The sequence below is a fragment of the Benincasa hispida genome, chromosome 10, assembly GCF_027475165.1.
Source record: "Benincasa hispida cultivar pf3 chromosome 10, pf3_genome.v1.1, whole genome shotgun sequence".
Taxonomy (NCBI): Eukaryota; Viridiplantae; Streptophyta; class Magnoliopsida; order Cucurbitales; family Cucurbitaceae; genus Benincasa; species Benincasa hispida.
In genome coordinates, this window is record NC_143487.1 from 41929692 (window position 1) to 41949656 (window position 19965).

The 19965-nt window shown below is 37.2% G+C and overlaps 1 protein-coding gene and 1 pseudogene across 2 annotated transcripts; both read left to right on the top strand.

Moving 5' to 3' along the window:
• Positions 1-2145: 2145 nt before the first annotated feature.
• Positions 2146-3223, top strand: LOC150033368 (cytochrome P450 89A2-like). The gene is made up of 3 exons (XM_090306386.1): positions 2146-2328; positions 2486-2740; positions 2882-3223. The coding sequence occupies exons 1-3, from the start codon at positions 2146-2148 to the stop codon at positions 3221-3223; spliced, it is 780 nt and encodes a 259-aa protein (XP_090162512.1).
• Positions 3224-6013: 2790 nt separating this feature from the next.
• On the top strand, positions 6014-19262 carry LOC120089082 (cytochrome P450 89A2-like; annotated as a pseudogene). The gene is made up of 5 exons (XR_016524128.1): positions 6014-13532; positions 13868-13881; positions 13912-14102; positions 17903-18046; positions 19083-19262. The product of XR_016524128.1 is annotated as a cytochrome P450 89A2-like (transcript).
• The last annotated feature ends 703 nt before the right edge of the window (positions 19263-19965 follow it).

A 19965-nucleotide genomic window follows, 5' to 3' on the forward strand; every position in this document is an offset into this window, starting at 1 on the left:
AACTTAGTGACTTTAATTAATAAATTTGAATCTCGAACTAAAGTGTAAGTGGAATGCCTAGAAGTTATCACTAGTAGCATGTTATCAATGATAGAAACTATAAACGATGACATGTTATTTGATGGTAAAAAGGAATGACAAAAGTTATCTCTAATAGCATGTTATAAATGATAGAAGCTATCATCGATAACTACAATATAAGTGATATCAGCGATATCAGTGATAGAACTTAGGTGATATCCATATATCGATGATATTAATAATACAAAAGTCAATTCATTTTATGAAAGTCTATCATTGATAGCTACTGCTAAAAGTTACCGGTGATAGTCACTGATTGAAGCTACCAATGATAGCCATGCTATTAGTGATATTCCTATATCAGAGATATGACTTAGATATATATCAATAAAATGAATGATATTGATGATATTGGTGATATGAGTTAGATAAACATCAGAGATAGTCACTTATATACCTCTTATTGATAGACTTCAATCAATTATAACTTTAAATGTTAATCTTTGAAAGATGATAGTTTCTTTTCAAAAGTTGATAACTATTTATAAAAGTCTATCATTGATATCTACTGATAGCCATAGGTATTAATATTTCAAGTTTGATTACAATTGATCAAAGTGTATCAATGATAGCCATTGAAAACTGATACCAGATTGATAGGTGATATTTCAAGTGTTATTATTTTAAGGTTGTATTAATATTTCCCAAATTTAAAGCTATAACTGATAGCAACTATCAATGATAGAAACTGATAGTAGCTATCAGTGATTAGCAATTGATAGTAGCCATCAATGGCTCACTGATAGCTCCATCAGCTGCTATCATTGATAGCTACTATCAACGATAGTTTTCAATTTGAGAAAATCGGTAAAAGAAGCAGAAAATGTTGGGCTATGTGTGGACTTTTTAGTCATTTTCCTATATAGCTATCACTAATAGCTACTATTAGTAATATCTTGCACTAATTTTGTACCATATCCCTAATATGTTTATCTTTATTCTACAATTTTTTTTTATTATTTTTGGTCTGATTGTTATTTGTGCAACAAACCCTAATGAAAGATATCATTTCCTGAAAAGTGAGACAAGGGTTATGGTGATGGAAATTTGTATTACTGATAATCCTGTTGAAATGCTTACAAACCCTGTTCCACATGGCTATTAAAATTATTAAATAATTCACAATATTATATATAATTTATTCAATTAAATAATTCTATAAAAACATCCATTGTTACTAATTATATCTAATTAGTTAATTAAATTTATTGATTATTTTAGGAATTCATTAACTATTTAATTATTTAAAATAAAATAATGGTTTAAATTACAAATTTGGTTCTTATGACTTGAAAAATGTTAGAATTTAGTCCCTATAGTTTGATAAAAGCTCATAAATAATTTCTATTATTTAATAAAAATCTAATAAATAACCTATAATGTAGGAACTATATATATGTATATGTCTGTGTGTGTATGCGTGCGTGCGTGCGTGTGTACGTGTGTACGCGCGTGCGTGTGCATGTATGTGTATGGGCGTGTGCATGTGTGTGTGCATCTGTGCGTCCATGAGTGTATGGGTGAGTGAAATTTCCACAGGTACAAAAAATGTCAAATTATTTATAGAAATAGCAAAAAAACACACTAATAAACACTGATAGACTTCTATAGCATAGATTTCTATCTGTTTCTATAACTGATAGATACTATCAGTCTCTATAGAAGAAGATTAAAATTTTGATATTTTGTATAAATAGTTTTCCTTATTTTTCTACATTTGAAAACCTCTTTACATATACGGGTTTTATCTGACTTCTCTCCAAATCATGATAGTTATGGTTTTGCCATTTAAAATAATTATTTTGATTTTCCAAATAGTAATGACTAGGCTGCATCTAATTCATATTATCCATACTTCTTTACCACGTGAAAAAGAAATTAAAAAAATAATTTCTTAAAAAATAAATATATCACGTGGTAGTATTTGGTTGTACCATAGTTGAGATTGGTGCATTTGAGGGAGTAGCCAAAATTTTCACTTTTACAAAACCGTTGTGCTGAAAAAGAAGGAAAACAAAAGTGTGGGCTCGGTTGCTTCCACTGAGTCAATGACATATATAGCCTATGGATGGTCCTTTTGTTGTTAGAATTCAACATTGTAGGAAACGGGAGGACCCTCAAAACAGAGCTCATTCTCTCAAAAAGGACCGGACGGCAATGGTGGTGCATGTGTGGGACTTCCTATCTCCTCACTCCCTCCAAAACATGGATACCTCTTGGAGCCCAAACCCAAGACTCAAGATTAGAGTAAGAGATTTCCAACACCAAATTTTCCAATATTAAACCGTCCCCTCTTGTTTTGAAAGTTAAATTTTCACCCACCAAACCTTTAATCTTCAACCCAAAAAAAAATGGAGATTTGTTTTATCGTCATCGTCTTCCTCTATATTTGCTATTTCCTCAGCTCCATTTTTACCCATTTCCGAAGCAACACAAAGCAGGCCCTCCTTTAATCCCCATTCTCACCAATTTTCTATGGCTCAGCAGATCCCCACTCCAAATCCAATCTCTTCTCCGGAGTTTATTCGCAATTTATGGCCCCATCATCACCCTCTCCATAGGCACTCTCCCCGCTGTCTTCATCGCCGACCGCTCCATCACCCACAAGGCCCTCGTCCTTAACGGCGCTCTCTTCGGCGACCGTCCACCGACGGGAGCTGTTGCCAAGTTCATGTCCTCCAACCAACACAGCATCAGCTCTGCCTCTTACGGCCCACTCTGCCACCTCCTCCACCGCAATCTCACTTCACAAATCCTCCATCCTTCCCGTGTCAGGTCCTACAGTGAATCTCGCATGTAGGTTTTGGATATTCTTCTCAATCGTCTTCAGTCCCAGTCTGAGTCGGGAAACCACCCTGTTTCAATCATCGAGCATTTTCAGTACAGTATATTCTGTTTGTTGGTGTTGATGTGCTTTGGCAATAAGCTTGATGAATCCCAAATCAAGGAAATTGAAGAGGTGCATCAAGCTATGCAATTGAATTTTTGGCGTTTCAGCGTCCTCAAATTCTCGCCCAAATTGTTCAAGATTTTCCTCCGAAAGCGTTGGGAGGTGTTTTCTGAACTGAGAAGAAAGCAAGAGAAAGTCGTAATTCCTTTGATTGAATCAAGAAGAAAGGCAAATCAAAACAGAGAAAATTGAGGCGAAAATAAAGAAGAATTCATAGTGTCATATGTTGACACAATACTCGATTTGGAGATTCCCGACGAGGACAATACAGAGCTTATTGATGAGGAGATGGTCACTATATGTGCAACAACCCAACAAGTAAATATACCAATAACACATAACCATGCTATCAGTGCAATCCCAAACTCAAATTAGCTTGGATTCCAAGACAAATTGGTATTAAATCACTTACCTTGATTTTAAGCCTAAATATCAAGTAATTAAATCTCCCTCTCAGCTTTGAAATTCTTGAATCAAGGCGTCTACACATAAAGCATAAATAACTTTAATTTCAACTTTAAGGCCTAGTTCAAATACATAAATTATCAAAACGTAGTTCACCTATCCAACACGTGGTTTACTCCAAAATGTTTAGGACGAGCTTCGTCAGCACCATGACCGGTCCCAAGCTGACGAGGCGCCACAACACTACTGAGATGGCTTTCCCTCTGCCACTCTGGATTTCCCTTCAGAATATCTTTTTATTGCAATCGTTTTCTCTACACCTCATAGTAGCCCTAAAATTGATTCCTTCCCTTTTGTCCTTATTCATTCCCAATGGTGTATAAATTCATTCTTTCACCTCTATATAATATATGAGCAAATATACAAGATTAATATATAGAGGCTTTTAAGCTCCCTCTTTGTCTCTTATTCTTCATTCTTCTTCTTCCATTTTCCAACTTGGTAACATAGCCAACCATGGTGAACACTGAGTCATCCCTATCGTCTTCAGGTCTACCTCATGTCGTCACCAACATTGGGAGTATAACAGGACTTCCTTTAAATCAACTCATAAATCAAGTAACATCCACTAAAATGGATAGATCAAACTTTCTTCTTTGACAAAACCTTGCCTGACCCATTCTCAGGAGTTACAGGATGGAAGGATATCTAACAGGAGAGACTCCTGGCCCCAGTAGGTTTATCACAAAAAGTGTGAATGCCAGTGGAAGCTCCAGCGAGAGCTCAAGCTCCAAATCAGCTACCTTGTCGGAAACAGAACAACAACCAAGTTTGGCCTATGACACTTGATGGTTGTGGATCAGCTTTTGTTAGGTTGCCTTTACAACTCAATGTCACAAGATGTTGCAATCCAAGTGGTGGGATTCAAACATCCAAGAACCTGTGGGAAGCTGTTCAAGAATTGGTGGGCATCCAGTTCAGGGCTAAAACCGATTACCTTAAGCATCTGTTTCAACAAACACTCAAAGGGGCCTTAAAGATGAGTGAGTACTTAACCTTAATGAAAAAAAAAAATATTCTGAGAGGCTTGCCCTTGCTGAAAGCCATATGTCTACTTTTAACCTTGTTTCTCAGGTACTATCGGGGTTGGATAAGGAATATAATCCAGTAGTAGTAGCTATCCAAGGCAAAGGTACAACACGCTGTCTGATATTCAGTCGGATCTTCTTTCATATGAAAAATGCCTCGAATATCAGCTTGAAATCAAATCAAGAGTATCTGGAATGTCTAGCTTATCGCTCTTCCCCGACCTTGTCTCTGTGAATGTAGTGCCAGGAAGTACTCAGACCAACCAAAATCAGTATCGAAACTCATAAGGGAGCACCCAATTTTTAAACTCCAGGGGAGGTGGAAGTCGAAACAAAGGAAGAGGCCACTGGAACAATGCCTCAACCAATTGGCCTACATGTCAAACCTGTGGAAAACAAGGCCATACAACTGGTGTTTATTTTTTTCGCTACAACAAATAGTTCAACAATCCTCGCCAAACTCATAATTGAGCTGAATCCACCCAACTACCCATCAACCATACTCAAGATCAAAATCCTTCAGCCTTGGTTGCCAATTCCAACACCGCCTCCCCTGAAACCGTAGCTGACCCAAACTAGTATGCTGATAGCGGGGCCACCAACCATGTCAATAGCAACCCCAACTTTCTAACCTCTGCTACGAACTATACAGGTATGAATAGGGTGATTATTGGAGATGGTACTCCCTTGGAAATTTCTCAGCAAGCTTCTTCCACTATTCGTTCTAAATAAGGATCTTTTTCCTTGTTAAATATTTTGTATATTCTCGATATAGCTAAGAATTTAGTCAGTGTCTCTAAGTTGGCCAATGATAACAACATTTTCGTTGAGTTTCATGCTGATTTTTGTGTGATTGAGGACAAGGAGTCGGGGGAGGAGCTACTGAGAGGCATGCTTAAGAATGGTCTCTACTAGATGGAATGCATAAGCCCGTTGATAAATAATTTTTCTAGTACTCAGGAAAATGGGAGTGCTAGCTCGGCTGCTCACACTTCTTCTTCTCTGCATATCTTTCACATAAATGTATTAGTGTCCAAATCTTTACTACATAGACGTCTTGGACACCCATCCCCTAAAATTCTGAACAAATTGATTAGTGGATGTAATCTCAAAATATCTAATAATGTGAAAAACGAGTTTTGTGAAGCTTATCAGTTCGAAAAAATGCACAATTTGCCCTTTCCCCTTCACTCTTCTCATACACAGCCCTCTTTCAATCTCATTCATACTGATCTATGGAGGACTGCCCCAGTGCTATCAAACGATGGTTTTCGGTACTACATTCTGTTCATTGATGACTTCAGTAGATTCATATGGCTATACGCCCTGAAATAAGAGAGTGATAGTGTCTCTGCCTTCTATGACTTTAAGTCTTTTGTGCATACTCGATTTGGTAAAGTTATAAAAAACATACAAATGGATGGTGGTGGTGAATTAAAAAAATGTTGCTCATATCTGTAAACACCTCGGCATTCAAATCCGAGTCTCTTGTCCTTACATATTTGCCCAAAATGGTCGTGCTGAGCGCAAACACCGTCATCTTGGCAAAACCAGCCTCACAATCCTTACTTAGGCCTCCATGCAACTTATTTTTTAGTGGTACGCATTTCAAACTGCAACTTTCCTTATTAACAGCTTTCCTTCTTCTATTCTTCAGGATAAAAGCCCCATGGAGATTCTCCTTCACACAACGCTAGACATCTTCTCCCTACATGTCTTTGGCTATGCTTTTTACCTTAATCTTTGACCGTACCAATCTCACAAGTTTGATTTGCACAGCTGATAGTGTGTCTATCTTGGGCCTTCACCAATTCATAAGGGTTTTCGCTATCTCATTAAAAATGGCAAAATCATCATCTCTCGACATGTTTGATTCAATGAAGAAGACTTCCCTTTTAAATCGGGTTTCAGATCCCCTCCGACCCAAATACCTTCACCATCTCCAACACAACCAATAACATCATGGTTTCCCCAACCCCCATTGGACCCCCTTCTCAGCCCATCTTCCATGGCCCAACAGACAATGCCTCTCCAATCCCACTCTATTTTTCCAGGCCTAAAAAGCTCAACCCAAGTCCCTACGACCCATCCACTCAAGGACACACAACAAGCTCCTTCTTCTTCCCCTTTTCCTTGCCCTGTGATAACTAGTAGACATGCCAGTTATTATAAGCCTTTTATTTAGAATCATGAAGGTTAACAAGTAGAAAATGTGGTGATAATACTAGGAATTCATGAAAAAATTGAGTTTTGCGTCGATTAGCACCTAAGCACTCACTAACCCAATATTATGCATTACTCCGTGTCAAAGTGTCTATTTTTGTAACTATCTGATAACTTATAAAAATACAAGTTATTTATGCCATCTTATCTAGATATTGCGGCCAAAAGTTAGCAATTATGGGCCAATTGTATGAAAATTAACTCAGTATGACAATAATTATAAATGTTTGCAATAAAACCCACTAACGCCAAAAGATGGAGGATACGCCAAACTTTATTCTATTTTGCAGGAAGACCAAGTCACCGCTTACGCCCAAGGCTTGCAAGAAACTAATCAACGCATCTCTATCACATTGCGACCATTGATCAACCTTGCAAAGACAATTACCGAAGTAATGGCGCAATGCGATAATCAGTCCAGATCTATGTTTCGACCGCATGTGGTAATAAAAACAAACACCGCATGCGAATCTATGATCGAAAGATGCAACTGAGCAACGTAAGAGTGGGAGATTGAGACGCGTGTACAACTAACGGTTGTGCAGAATTGACGATCTGATTTCATAATAGAAGGAATAATATCCCCTCATCTACGAAATTACCATAACCATCAAGTGGGCACCACATGGCCGGAGTCAAAGGATCTCCTCCTATAAATACCCCAGCATATTCAGAGAAAATGATGTTATTTAATACTGGGCAAAGTGCTATAATATTTTAGAGAGAAAAGGGCTGAGCTGAATGCTGAAAAGAAGAATCCGGGAAGAGGAAGAGATAAGGTCGAAAGGTAAATCTCAGATCTAACCTGCCATATACCTGAGTGAAGCTCTGTGTAGAGACACCTGCTACCGGTGGAGCAAGCCTGAGAGGGAAGCTCTCCCCGCCATCAATTTCATCAGATTCGGCAAGCAATTCTCCATTGATCTGTGCCAAGACATTGGCATTCGATCGTATCTGTTCTATCCCTTTCTATGTATTCCATGTTTTCTTTACCTCTACATTCACTCATTATGTATCAAACACTTAATAGAATTATTAAATGTTTCAATAAATTCCATTTACCATTTTCTATCTGTTTCCGTTCACCCCTTGTCATTTTCTCCATGATGTTTTTTTAATCCTCTGATGAGCAATATGAATTTCCAAGTGCTTAATGTGAATTAAAAGTTATAAAATACGTTTAGCTAAAGCATGTTGGACGGCATCTTCACTTGTGAGAGTAGAAGTGAAGATATCATTCTGATCTATCGAGAGAAGGTCAGGAGAATGCGTTAACTAAAGCGAGTAGTACTTCCAGACATGGAAGCAACCTTGCGTTCATTACGTTAGACTCTGTTTCACCATAGACATGTGGGGAACACGTCCGATCACTAAAAGGTGTACGCCAAGAGAAGAGCGGAACAGTATTTGTACCTTTAATTCTGTTAAAGAACTTGCGTTGTTTGTACTACTTATCTTTCTTTTCTAATCTATCCACGAGACTTGTCGTCGCAATCCACGTCTTTGCACAGTCTTCATAGCTAGCCTTAGTCCTAGTATCTTGCACATAAAACCTGTATCTTATACATCTAGTTTAGGTTTATTGTATTTTTATCGCATCTTTACAACTTTTCTTTACTTTTCTGTAATTACTTACTGTACACACTTTTATATAATATTGAAAAACCCGGTCGCATACACCATGAACATACCGCATTAACCGACACTATTTTCCTCGTGTTCGACCTCGGATCATATCGAGAAACTTGCGGTGGAATTGCACTTGGTTCCATCGTAAGGAAACTTGTGACAACGCAGGGCATACTACTTGATAAATATAATTAACGCATAAATAGCAGTAGTATCGCATCATGAGCATTGAATTTCATATATACACTTAGCATCCCAACACTATCGCAGGAATCAAACGCATGCGTTGGAATTAAGCACTCACAATCAAACGCATGTGCTGAAGCCAGGCGAGTGCAAAGACAAATGCATATGCTGAAAGCCGAGCTATCGCATAGACAAACGCATGCAGTGATCGCGTGCGTCCATCACATGAAAGTTGCGGTGATCGAATGCATCCATCACATGGAAATTACGGTGATCAAGCAAATGTGTTAATCACTTGGAGATTGCGGCTAGGGAGTGATAACCATAATAGAAGGACGATCGCAAGATGGGTAGAACGTGTTGACACTTCAACTGAATCAAGCTTGGACGCATACCTTGGGAGTATTAACAAGATAAGACGATGTGAGAATGCCCATACCGCGACAAAGGCAGTAGTAAAACATACCGCGATCATGATAGCTGTCAGCGTCCAAGCTCCATAAATAGCCCTTTGGACCTTCATTTCAAGACATCCGAACTTCTGCCTCAAGGAAGAGGTTTGCGATCACAGATGAAAGCATGAGTGAGATTTTCAGTGAGAATTCTCCATCTCCACAAACCAGACCGAGTGATGACCAGAGCTTTCACCGGAGATAGAGCTTGAGAGAGACATCTCCACCATTCATCCATGGCAACACCAGCAGCCTTGACGCGTCACAGATGTAAAATAAGAGATTGTTTTCATCTGACCCTTTCATTTCTCTTCTCTATCAATGTATTGTATTGCATTTTGGCTTAAGACATTAATTCATTGTGTAATCAATGCATGTCTTCATTCCTTCGACGCCATCTTCTTCATCTTCTTTATCTTTATCATTGTTTACCTTCATCGTTTAGTTATTAAAGGCAATTGCATACTCAATCGTGTAGCCTATAGATAGGACGCAGGTAATAACCCATCGAGAGGTGTGCGTTGTGCGAGTATAGTGAGTTAGTTCTTTTTGCTTAAGTGTGAGGCTGTAGCAACGCTGGTCTATAAGCTGTTACAATGCTCGTCTATGAGCTATCTGGCTGTAGCTATCAACCTAAGAGGGTAAAGTAGTGAGACACACTAAAGTGAAGTATGCGTTGTTCCTAGAGATAGGCGCAATCTTAAGCTCGACGCATCCATGCGTTATAGAGATATAAGCATGCGACTGGACACCAAGAGGTGTGATGCGTTAGTGTGGTGAGCTGGGATTACTCGAGCGATTAATATAATGAATATTACCATGTGTTAACAGTTGTTGCATCTCTACCGATTCTCATTGCATATCTTCCATTGCTCAATCTGTTTAATTAGAAGTAGGAGTAGTGTAGTATACATCAACTTCTTCTTTTTACTTTTATTCACCGCCTCAAACGCATTACTTCACAAACACTATTGAGTGACAAGTCCCTGAGTTCGACCTCGGATCACCCAAGAAACTTGCGTTTACGTTACACTTGGTGCGAGCGGAAGAAAATTTGTGATGGGACGCATGGTCATCGCATACACTCATGAGCACTTATTACATGTTCAATGCATGACCTGCAACGCGTAGGGATTGAACGCATGATAAATGCATGAGTTCTCCAACGCAGCATTTTAAACCCCAACAAGTTTTTGGCGCCGTTTCTGGGGATCGACCGCGTGACAAGCGGGAATACTCACCATTATACTACAACAAGCTTCTTCTTCTTCCCCTTTTCCTTGCCCAGCCTCACCTTTCCAAGGCCCATTCTGCCAACAGATTCCTCCATCTACTCTCTCTCCTTCCTCGAGTTCTTCATCTCTTGGTCTTCCTACATCATCTCTTCCACTACTCCCATCACTCGTACCTTCTCCATTACCAAATCAACCACCAGTAGTTAACAATCATCCGATGGTCACTAGGGGTAAGTTCGACATCTTCCATCCCAAAGTATGGACTACTTCTGTTTCTCCAGATCCTTCATCAGTTGAACCATCGACAATCACTCCTACCCTTGCAATTCCTCAATGGCGTTCTACCATGGTCACTGAACTTGAAGCCCTCCACCAAACTCAGACTTGGACACTTGTTCCCCCGGCCTCTCACCAAAATGTTGTCGGCTATATATGGGTGTTTCGAATCAAACGAAATGTTGATGGATCAGTTCAACGTCACAAAGCCCGTCTTATTGCTAAAGGCTTCCATCAACATCCCGGCCTCGACTTCTTTGACACATTCAACCCTGTTGTAAAGGCGTCCACAACTCACATTGTCCTATTCCTCAATGTGTCGAACAAATGGGCCCCTTGGGAAATCGACTTCAACAATGTGTTGCTTAATGGATCCCTGAAGGAAACTGTGTACATGACACAACCTCCGGGTTTTGAGCATTCTTCATTTCCTTATCATGTCTGCAAGCTCAATCGAGAAATTCATGGCTTAAAACAAGCCCTGAGGGCGTGGAATGATGAACTAAAAACCTTCCTCCACGGGTTTGGGTTTTAGGTTAGTACTCTTGACACCTTCTTATATTACTACCATGCTAGTACTACCACTATTCTTCTGCTTGTGTATGTTGACGATCTCATTGTTACTAGAAGTGATCCGGCTCAAATAAATTGATTAATCTCCTCTCTCAACTCCAAGTTCTCTCTTAAGGATCTTGGCCGACTTGATTACTTCCTTGACATTTAAATTACTTACCTTCCATCTGACCTTTATCTTAATCAGTCCCAGTGCATCACGGACCTCTTATCTAGACTTAACCTCCAAAACATGAAGTCGTGTCCCTCTCCAATAGCCCTTGGTTCTCTTATATCCTAGAATAATGGAGTTCCCTTATCCGATTCCCTTGTGTATCAAAGTACAGTAGGTGTACTCCAGTACCTTACAAACAGGCGACCTGATATTTCCTTCATCATCAATAAGCTTAGTCAATTCCTTAAAGCACCTATTGATGTGCATTGGTCAGTAGTTAAATGAGTACTTCGGTATCTTGTGATACAACTTGGTCAGAATCTCAATATTATCACTATCTTTTCAGATGCAGATTGGGCTTCAAATGTTGACGATCGCAAATCTACTACCGCCTATTGCCTTTTTCTCGGACCCACCCTCTTGTCATGGTCATCTAAAAAACAAATGGTTGTGGCCCGATCAAGTATAGAGTCAGAGTTTCAGGCCCTTACTCATGTCGCTACTAAAATCACATGGGTTTGCAATTTGCTCTCTGAAATTGACTTCTTTCCATCCAGTGTCCCTGTTTTATGGTGTGATAACATGGGAGCCAGTGCTTTAGCTGCAAATCTTATCTTCCATGCCCGGACTAAGTACATTGAGATTGATGTTCACTTCTTTTAGGATTAAGTTCTCTAAGGCTGCTTAGAGATGTGATATGTTCCATCGAACGAACAATTTGCAAATTGTCTGACCAAAGCTCTTCCTCATGATCACTTCACATACCTACGAGACAAGCTCGGGCTAGCTACTCCACCCTCTTGCTTAAGGGAGAATGTTGAGGACGAGCCTAGTCAGCACCATGACCGGTCCTAAGCTAACGAGGCACCACAACACTGTTGAGATGGCTTTCCCTTTGCCACTCTGGATTTCTCTTCAGTATATCTTTCTATTGCAACTGTTTTCTCTGCCCTCATACGAGGCACTAAAATTGATTCCTTCTCTTTTGTTCTTATTCATTCCCAATTGTGTTAAATTCATTCTTTCACCTTTATGTAATATAGGAGCAAATATACAAGATTGATATACAAAGGCCTTTAAGCTCCCTTTCTATCTCTTATTTTTCATTCTTCTTCTTCCGTTTTCCAACTCAAAACACCATAAAATTCTACAAGTACTCTAACATAAACATAAACAAGAACCAAATACTCATAATTCATTTTTAACCATTTTTCCAAACTCCACAAGTCGCAACACCTTAAAATTTACCAAAGAAAACGACCAAGAATCGCCCTTGGCACTGTCGGACGGCACGCTTATAGCTTCCAAAACTACCTTCAACCTTTCCAACATAATGGATAGTCCAAATTAGATCAAATCCAAATGGACATTTTAAAACCCACACAGAAAAACCAAAGAAACCTTAAATCTCACCCAAAAATCGAAGAATCCGACGAATTGAGGTGCTGGATAGAAGGGACATGTCGACAACAAGCTGATGGAACGGCTTCGCGGCTAGAACCTTGGAGACGCGTGGGTTTGCCTGGCAGCGCAGGTGCCTCGAACGACAACAGCACGAACGGTGAGGTAGCTGGCGGGTTCGAACGGCGCGGCTGGTCCAAACGAAGTCAACGGTTGGGTTGGACGGCGATGGCGTGCCGATCTCGGGCGGCTGGGCTGGACGGTGACGGTCTCTGATGGCTAGGAGAATGAGGGATCGGGGGGCTGGTGGCATGAAGGAGAAGAGGAAAAAAGATATTTCTTTTTTTTTTTTTTTTCTGTTGACTTGCACGCATAGCGAATTAAAAGGCCTATTTAAAAAAAAAAAAATTCCCTCCTCTCCTATGTCTGATTTTCAAAATAACAAAACAAAATTATATGTATATACATACATAAATACATACATATATATATATATTGGCGTCACAATATGCTTGAAATTCCTCACCGGTCGCACCGATACAACATCCACAACCTTGCAATGGATAATGGCGAATTTAGTGAAGAACCCAGAAATCCAGAACAAGCTTTTGGCAGAGATGAAAGAAGTAATGGGAGATGGAACAAGGGAGAAGGTGAAAGAAGAGGATTTGGGGAAACTTCCATATTTGAAAGCAGTGGTTCTAGAAGGATTAAGAAGAAACCCACCAAGGCATTTCGGGTTACCACACGTAGTGAAAGAAGATACGATATTGGAAAATTATGTTATACCAAAGAATGCGACAATATATTTTTCATGATGGCGGAAATGGGTTGCGATCCAAAAGTGTGGGAAGATCCGATAAAGTTTAAGCCGAAGAAGTTAGAATTTGACGAAGAAGATGAATAGGGACAAATTCTCAGCTAATATTCTCTTATTGAAGGAAAGGCATAATCAGCCCAAATTTATACAGATTTTTCCCAATTAGGGTTACATAAGTAATTGAATAATAAGAAGAATATGGAGGAATAAAAATGGTTATACTTCGACAGATGGCCCAATCATAAAGGAAGGTGATAAAGTCTGTTGAAATCCAATCCTAACATAAAGGTCTAATCTTTATCAATCCATCGTGGCTCTTCTATGTGATGTGGCGGTCTCCAGCTGATGTGGCTTCTTTGACTCATCCTTGGTGGCAATATCTCTAACAGGAGAGGTTCATGAAAGTCAGTGAAGGAGAAGGAGAAGAAGAAGAAAGAGTTTTGTTTGATATTACAGGAAGCAAAGAGATAAAGATGATGCCATTTGGAGCAGGGAGAAGGATGTGTCCTGGATTTGGTTTGGCAATTCTTCATTTGGAGTATTTCATTGCAAATTTGGTATGGAGATTTGAATGGAAGGAGGTAAAGGGTGAGGAAGTTAGTCTGTCGGAGAAGATGGAGTTCACACTGGTAATGGACGTAACCTTTGAAAGCCAACATAAATCCCAGGTGAAATTGTCCTGCTTTGCTCTGTATATTGTGCGTCCAAATGCAAACAACTTTGGGTTTAGCTACTTAATTATGTATAATTAAGAACACATACGAACCAGCTTTTAATGTTTATGTAATAATTTGGCTAATATTTTGTCTACTAAGTAATGTTTATGCAATGTTCATTCTAATATGATTGTGTTAAGTGTGTAATTTGCAACGTTTAAATAACATATATTTCATATTTTTATATTATTTTCATCTATTTTAGATATATATTTCACCCTACTTTATCGTGAACACTTTGCATATTTGGTTATTTGCAATGTATACTTGTATGTTTGTTCATCATCTCATCACCATCACGTCCCTAATAAAACTATTATAGTTTCATTATATCTTTTCCCAATAAAATAAAATAATAAATAAAGTTGTATAAACAAGGTAGGAAACAAAAATAGTTTGGGAAGTAGGAGAATTAAATTTACGCTCGTCTTGTCAAACCAAACGTCAATACAATTTGAATGAAAAAATGGTTACACTTCAGTAGACACGGTGTTTTATTCAAAAAGTTACACGTTTCTCCTTTTTATTACTATGGTATTTTTAGTTATTAATGAAAAGATAAAAACAAAAAAATAAAAATAAAAATGGATATAAGATATGTTATTTCAAAAATGTGGTTGAATTTTATGTCTTAAAACTCGTGATTTGTAAATAATAAATTTATTCTGAAATTCAATAAACTTATTATTGAATTTATGAATTGCTTATTTCGTTTTAGAAATAAATCCAATAAATTAAAATATCCATGACTATTATATGAGTACTTGAACTTTATGTGGAGACATAAAAGTGGATGAGGTTCGAGTAAATAGTCAAAATGTTCTATAGTATACGAATAAAGTTTGGTATCTTATTTTGGTAACACTATTATCGGATGTGGCCCACTCTATAGTTGTTACAAAGAGTTGTAAAGTGCTACAAACGAAATAATCATGATTCATTCATGTAGTGACATGAGGAGTGGGGTATCCTGTGTAATGAGTTTGCATAAGATCAGACCAAAAAATAAGTCGTTCTTATTTATAACGCTGTTTACTATTTAAAACTGACAATTTCATAGCGATGATCAAGGTAACTTAACCTTAATCCTGAGCTAACTATGAACTCTTATTTATTCGGGATTATCCTTAGATTTGCATAGGTGAGGGTTTGTTCAACAGTGCCGGCTCAATAAGTCTCCCATTTCAAGGGTAAAACTAGGTAGATAGTTGGGGACATAGGGTGCAAGATGAAATTCACTCCTACCCGCTTTCACGGATAGTAGAAAAGTTGTTTCCTTAAGTGCTGATTATGAGTCTTGAACAAGGGGCCCCACCCTCTCATTGACCCAAGAGAGATTCTGTTTGTTGATTGGATCACAAACAAATTGTTCATTAGGAGATCAGTGGAACTTAAGGAATAAGAGGTAATCTCGAGGATAAAATAGCCTTTTGACCTAGGTATTATTATGAACAACCTATTAAGGTTAACTTACTAATTATGGTTATATCGAGTGGACACAATATAAACTTACTAATTATGGTTATATCGAGTGGACATAATATATCTACAGTCAGAGAGTGCAACTATTAGCCTTTAGTGGAGTGACCCGGTAGTTAACAAACAGGGGTTAATTCGGTGTAAAAGAGTTTTAACGGATCGTTGTAGCACATGATCTATAGGTCCATTAGGTCCCCTACTAGTTTATAAACGAAATTAGCCTTAGAATAGCGTGATAAATTGATTTGAAACATTCTGTTCACACAAGGTTTCTAAAGAAACATATTTTGTGGGGTTGAACTTGAGTTGGTGTTGGTGTTGATGTTGATTAGATGCGATGTGGTTCGATCTCTAGTGCTTGATTCTCTGATTCTCTCTCGGTTGAGTGGATATGCTTGACTTTAAGAAGAAAGGCACCGAACATTCTTGAAGTCTTGGAAGAGTCTTTGTGTCTTCAAGAGTCTTTTGTCTTCTAGGAGTGCAGCTTCAGGAGTCTTCAGAGTTTTAGTTTTATGCTTGTTGATGAATATTCTCTGGGCTCTCTGAAGGTGGAATTGTTGACATTTGCAAATGAGGAGAGTTTCTCTATTTATAGAGCTCCCTGATGGGCTTCATGGGCTTCGGCCTAGTTGGCCCACAGGTCTGGGCTTGATTGGCCCATGGGTTGGCCTTTGGACCTTTGGGCCCAATTAACTGGGTTTATGCTTATTTTGGGGTTTTAGGCCCACATTAAGCCTATATTTGGGTGTAATTGGGAAAATGCTCAAATTATAACGTCAAATAATTTTACTCCATCACGTCTGCGACGAAAACACAGAATTTGTCCTCAATTTCAATTTGAGACCCATGCCAATTCTTAATTGGTCACAAATTTGACTATTTTGGAATTTCATCCTTAATTTGGTGGTTCGTGGTTGGTCCAAAATTTCTCTTCCAACAAATACCCTTTTCGAGATTCGTGCACAGATGTGGGCGGATGAATCTTGAAAATAATAAAGTTGGAATCGAGATATAAGTAATTTATTCTTGCCTTCGATATGTTCACATGACCAAACTATGAATTTAATACATAATTTGATTAAGAAGTGTGATAAAATTTGGGAACTGGCTAAACTTTTAAGAACAATTGCAAATTTTCATCTCCAATTTAATTTGGTTTAGAGACAAAAACTTTAAAATTTTTTATTTAGACATTTGGAATATGATCAAAGTTTAATTTAAGGAAAGAAATCAAGTTTTATCCCCAATTCGATTTGATTTGGAGATAAAAACTTCAGAATTTGCATTTTAAAAATGAAATTTGGAATATAGTCAAATTTTTTTAATTTCAGAAAAATTTCAAGTTTTATCCCCAATTTAATTTGATTCGGAGATAAAAGCATGAAAATTTGAATCTAGTATGCAATTTGGGATATAGCCAAAATTTTAATTTAATAAAGAATTTCAAGATTAATCATCAATTTAATTTGTTTTAGAGGTAAAAACATACCAATTTGGATTTAAAAAGGAATTTGAAATATGGATTTTCTTTTAAATGGAGAGATATTTCAAACTTTATCCTTAATTTAATTTAGTTTATAGATAAAAGTTTACATAAATTTAGCCTGATAGAAGAACCTATCTGAATCAAAGGATTTAATTCAATTTAAACTTAAATAAGATTTGTTTATAATCTAATTTAAATCTAAATCTAATTAAGAAATCTGTTTCAATTTGAATCCAAAATCTAATAGAAGATTTCGAGAGACGAAATTCAAGTGGATTTGAATCATCCATGCTCTTAAATTGCCTAAGACTTTTTTTTTTTTCTTTCACAAATTTGAGTAAAGGTAATAGACTTCTCACTTTTTCCTATCTTTTCCTTTCGGGTTATTTAAATTTAGGGATGCTTTTGGAATTTAATTAGGGAAGAGGGGTATTTTGAAGTTATTTAAGGGGAAGGAGTTTTTTTTTTTTTTTTTGTTCCATCCAAATGTGTCTATTGCCAATATTTTATTATTTTATTATGTTTTTTCTCCGCATTAGAAAGTATATATATATGTCAAAATTTGAAGCAGAACAATAGAGGGAGAGGACATCATTGGAACAACTCACCCTATTCTGACATGCGGTCAAAATGCGTCTGTTCAACCGACGCATTCTAATCATTTTTACTAGGATTGTTTGATTTTATTTCTTCATTGCACACCAAAATAAATTTTAAAGTCATTAACTTGTTATTTAATCCTTTTCAGGCCGAGCTCCCAAATTTTCCATTATCTGCTCAACGAGCCTTGCGACTCACCTCTATATATCGAGTGCGATATTTCGATGGTGATGTTCCAATGGAAGAACAAGGTGATCCAACAAGACATGAGGATGTTCCTATTCGACCTAATGTTCGGAATGAATATCCAATAACGCCACTCGATCATTTTACACATACTTCCATGATGTCCTCTCCCTCAACATTTGAATTTTTTCCAACAACCTTCAGTACACTCGTATGGGAGAAGGACAAACTTCACATGTCCATCCAAATATTCATGACCAGTATGTGACATATTGAAACGTAGTGAGGGTATACATTTTGCGGAGGAACAAGTGTAAGAGGGTGTAGCGATCATAGTCACTATGTGACTCATGATCGATTTAAGCGTAATAGATGATCTTATTCCAGTCGTGAATAAAGAACATTGTACATATGATTAAATTTATTAATGAAATTCAATTACGAAAATGCACTCGCAGTCTACAACACACATGCTAAAGAACCTTGAACATTATTTACAATAGTCGAAAACTAATATCTATATTTTTGCATAAGTTTCTAATAACTTTAAATAAAAACAATAATTTGAAATTAAAAATTAATATTGAATATATCAAATCAATCATAGAAATTTCTTAATCTCAAAATAACATTATTGTGTATATTGTTAAAAAACTAGTAATATTACTATCAAAATAAAAAAACGAGATTAGTGAGATAGTTGATTTTAGGTAACAATGATTTAGAATTAAACAAATGAAATATTATTAACGGTAAAAAAACATAAATAATGAAAGAGTCGGGTTTCAGGTTGTTAAAAGAATGAAAAAAATAAAAACAAAAATATTTTATTATTCTATTAATTGAAGAGTTAGGTTTCAGATTATTTTATTAGATTATTATTTTTTTGACATTTTTTTTTAATAAATGCGTCTCACATTCGGATGGGACAAAAAAAAGAACCCATTTCCCCTGAATAACTTCAAAATACCCATTTTCCCTAATTAAATTTCAAAAGCACCCCCAAATCTTCAAAAGCACCCCAAATCTAAATAACCTTTTCTTTCTCTTTTGTCTTTTCTTCTTTTTCTTTTCTTTTCTTTTTTTTTTTTTTTTAAAAAAAAAACAAAAGATCATTTTTTTTTCTTAATTTGCTTCAGCAGTTTCTTCTATTTTTTTTCTTTGCATCTTTCGATTCTTTGCTCATCGCCACCCTCCGCGCCGTCTTGTCGGAGTTAAACGCCTCAGTTGCTAGGATCTCCTTGTTTGCTGGGTGTTTATCGTCAATTGGAGTAGCTCACCATCGGGATTTGCTTTGTGCGTCGTCATCAATGGTGGAGTGAATTTATGACGATGGTGAAGGAGTTCTCACCGGCGGCACAGTGTGGGTGACGGTGAAGGAGTTCCTTTTGTTGTTATATATATATATATGAGGGGTGTTCAAAAAAATCGGTAACCAAACCAACTCGGACTACCCAACTCAAATTAGGTTGGGTTAGATTTTATTTTGGGTTGGATTGGATTAAAAATGTTAAAAAATATTAAATTCGGGTTGGGTCTGGAGTTTACCCATTTCAGGGTCGGCCCGAATTCTTAGCAAAATACCTCAAAACTATCTACTAATGGAACTCTCTCGCTCTCGCTCTCGCTAGGGACGTCATAATTGTATGAAAATAATTATTTAAAAAAAAAGAATCGATGACCCTACCCGACCCAACCCAAAAATTTTGGAAAGAACTAATACGGTTCATTATTAGCCAACCCGAATTTTTGGGTTGGTCCACAAAAATCTTCGGACCTGGTCCAACCTGGACTATGTACACCCCTAATATATATATATATATATATATATTCCTTTTTTTTTTTCTTTTTATATATATATTTTTTAAATTTCTGATTTCTTTATCTCCTAACTTCGCCTTTTTCTTTTTTCTTTTTCTCTTGTTCTTTGCTTTCTCTTTTTTTTTTTTTTTTTTTTTTTACTTTCTTTTTTCCTTTTCTTTTCCGCTTTCTTTCTTTTTTCTTTTATTTTTTCCTGTTTTTCTT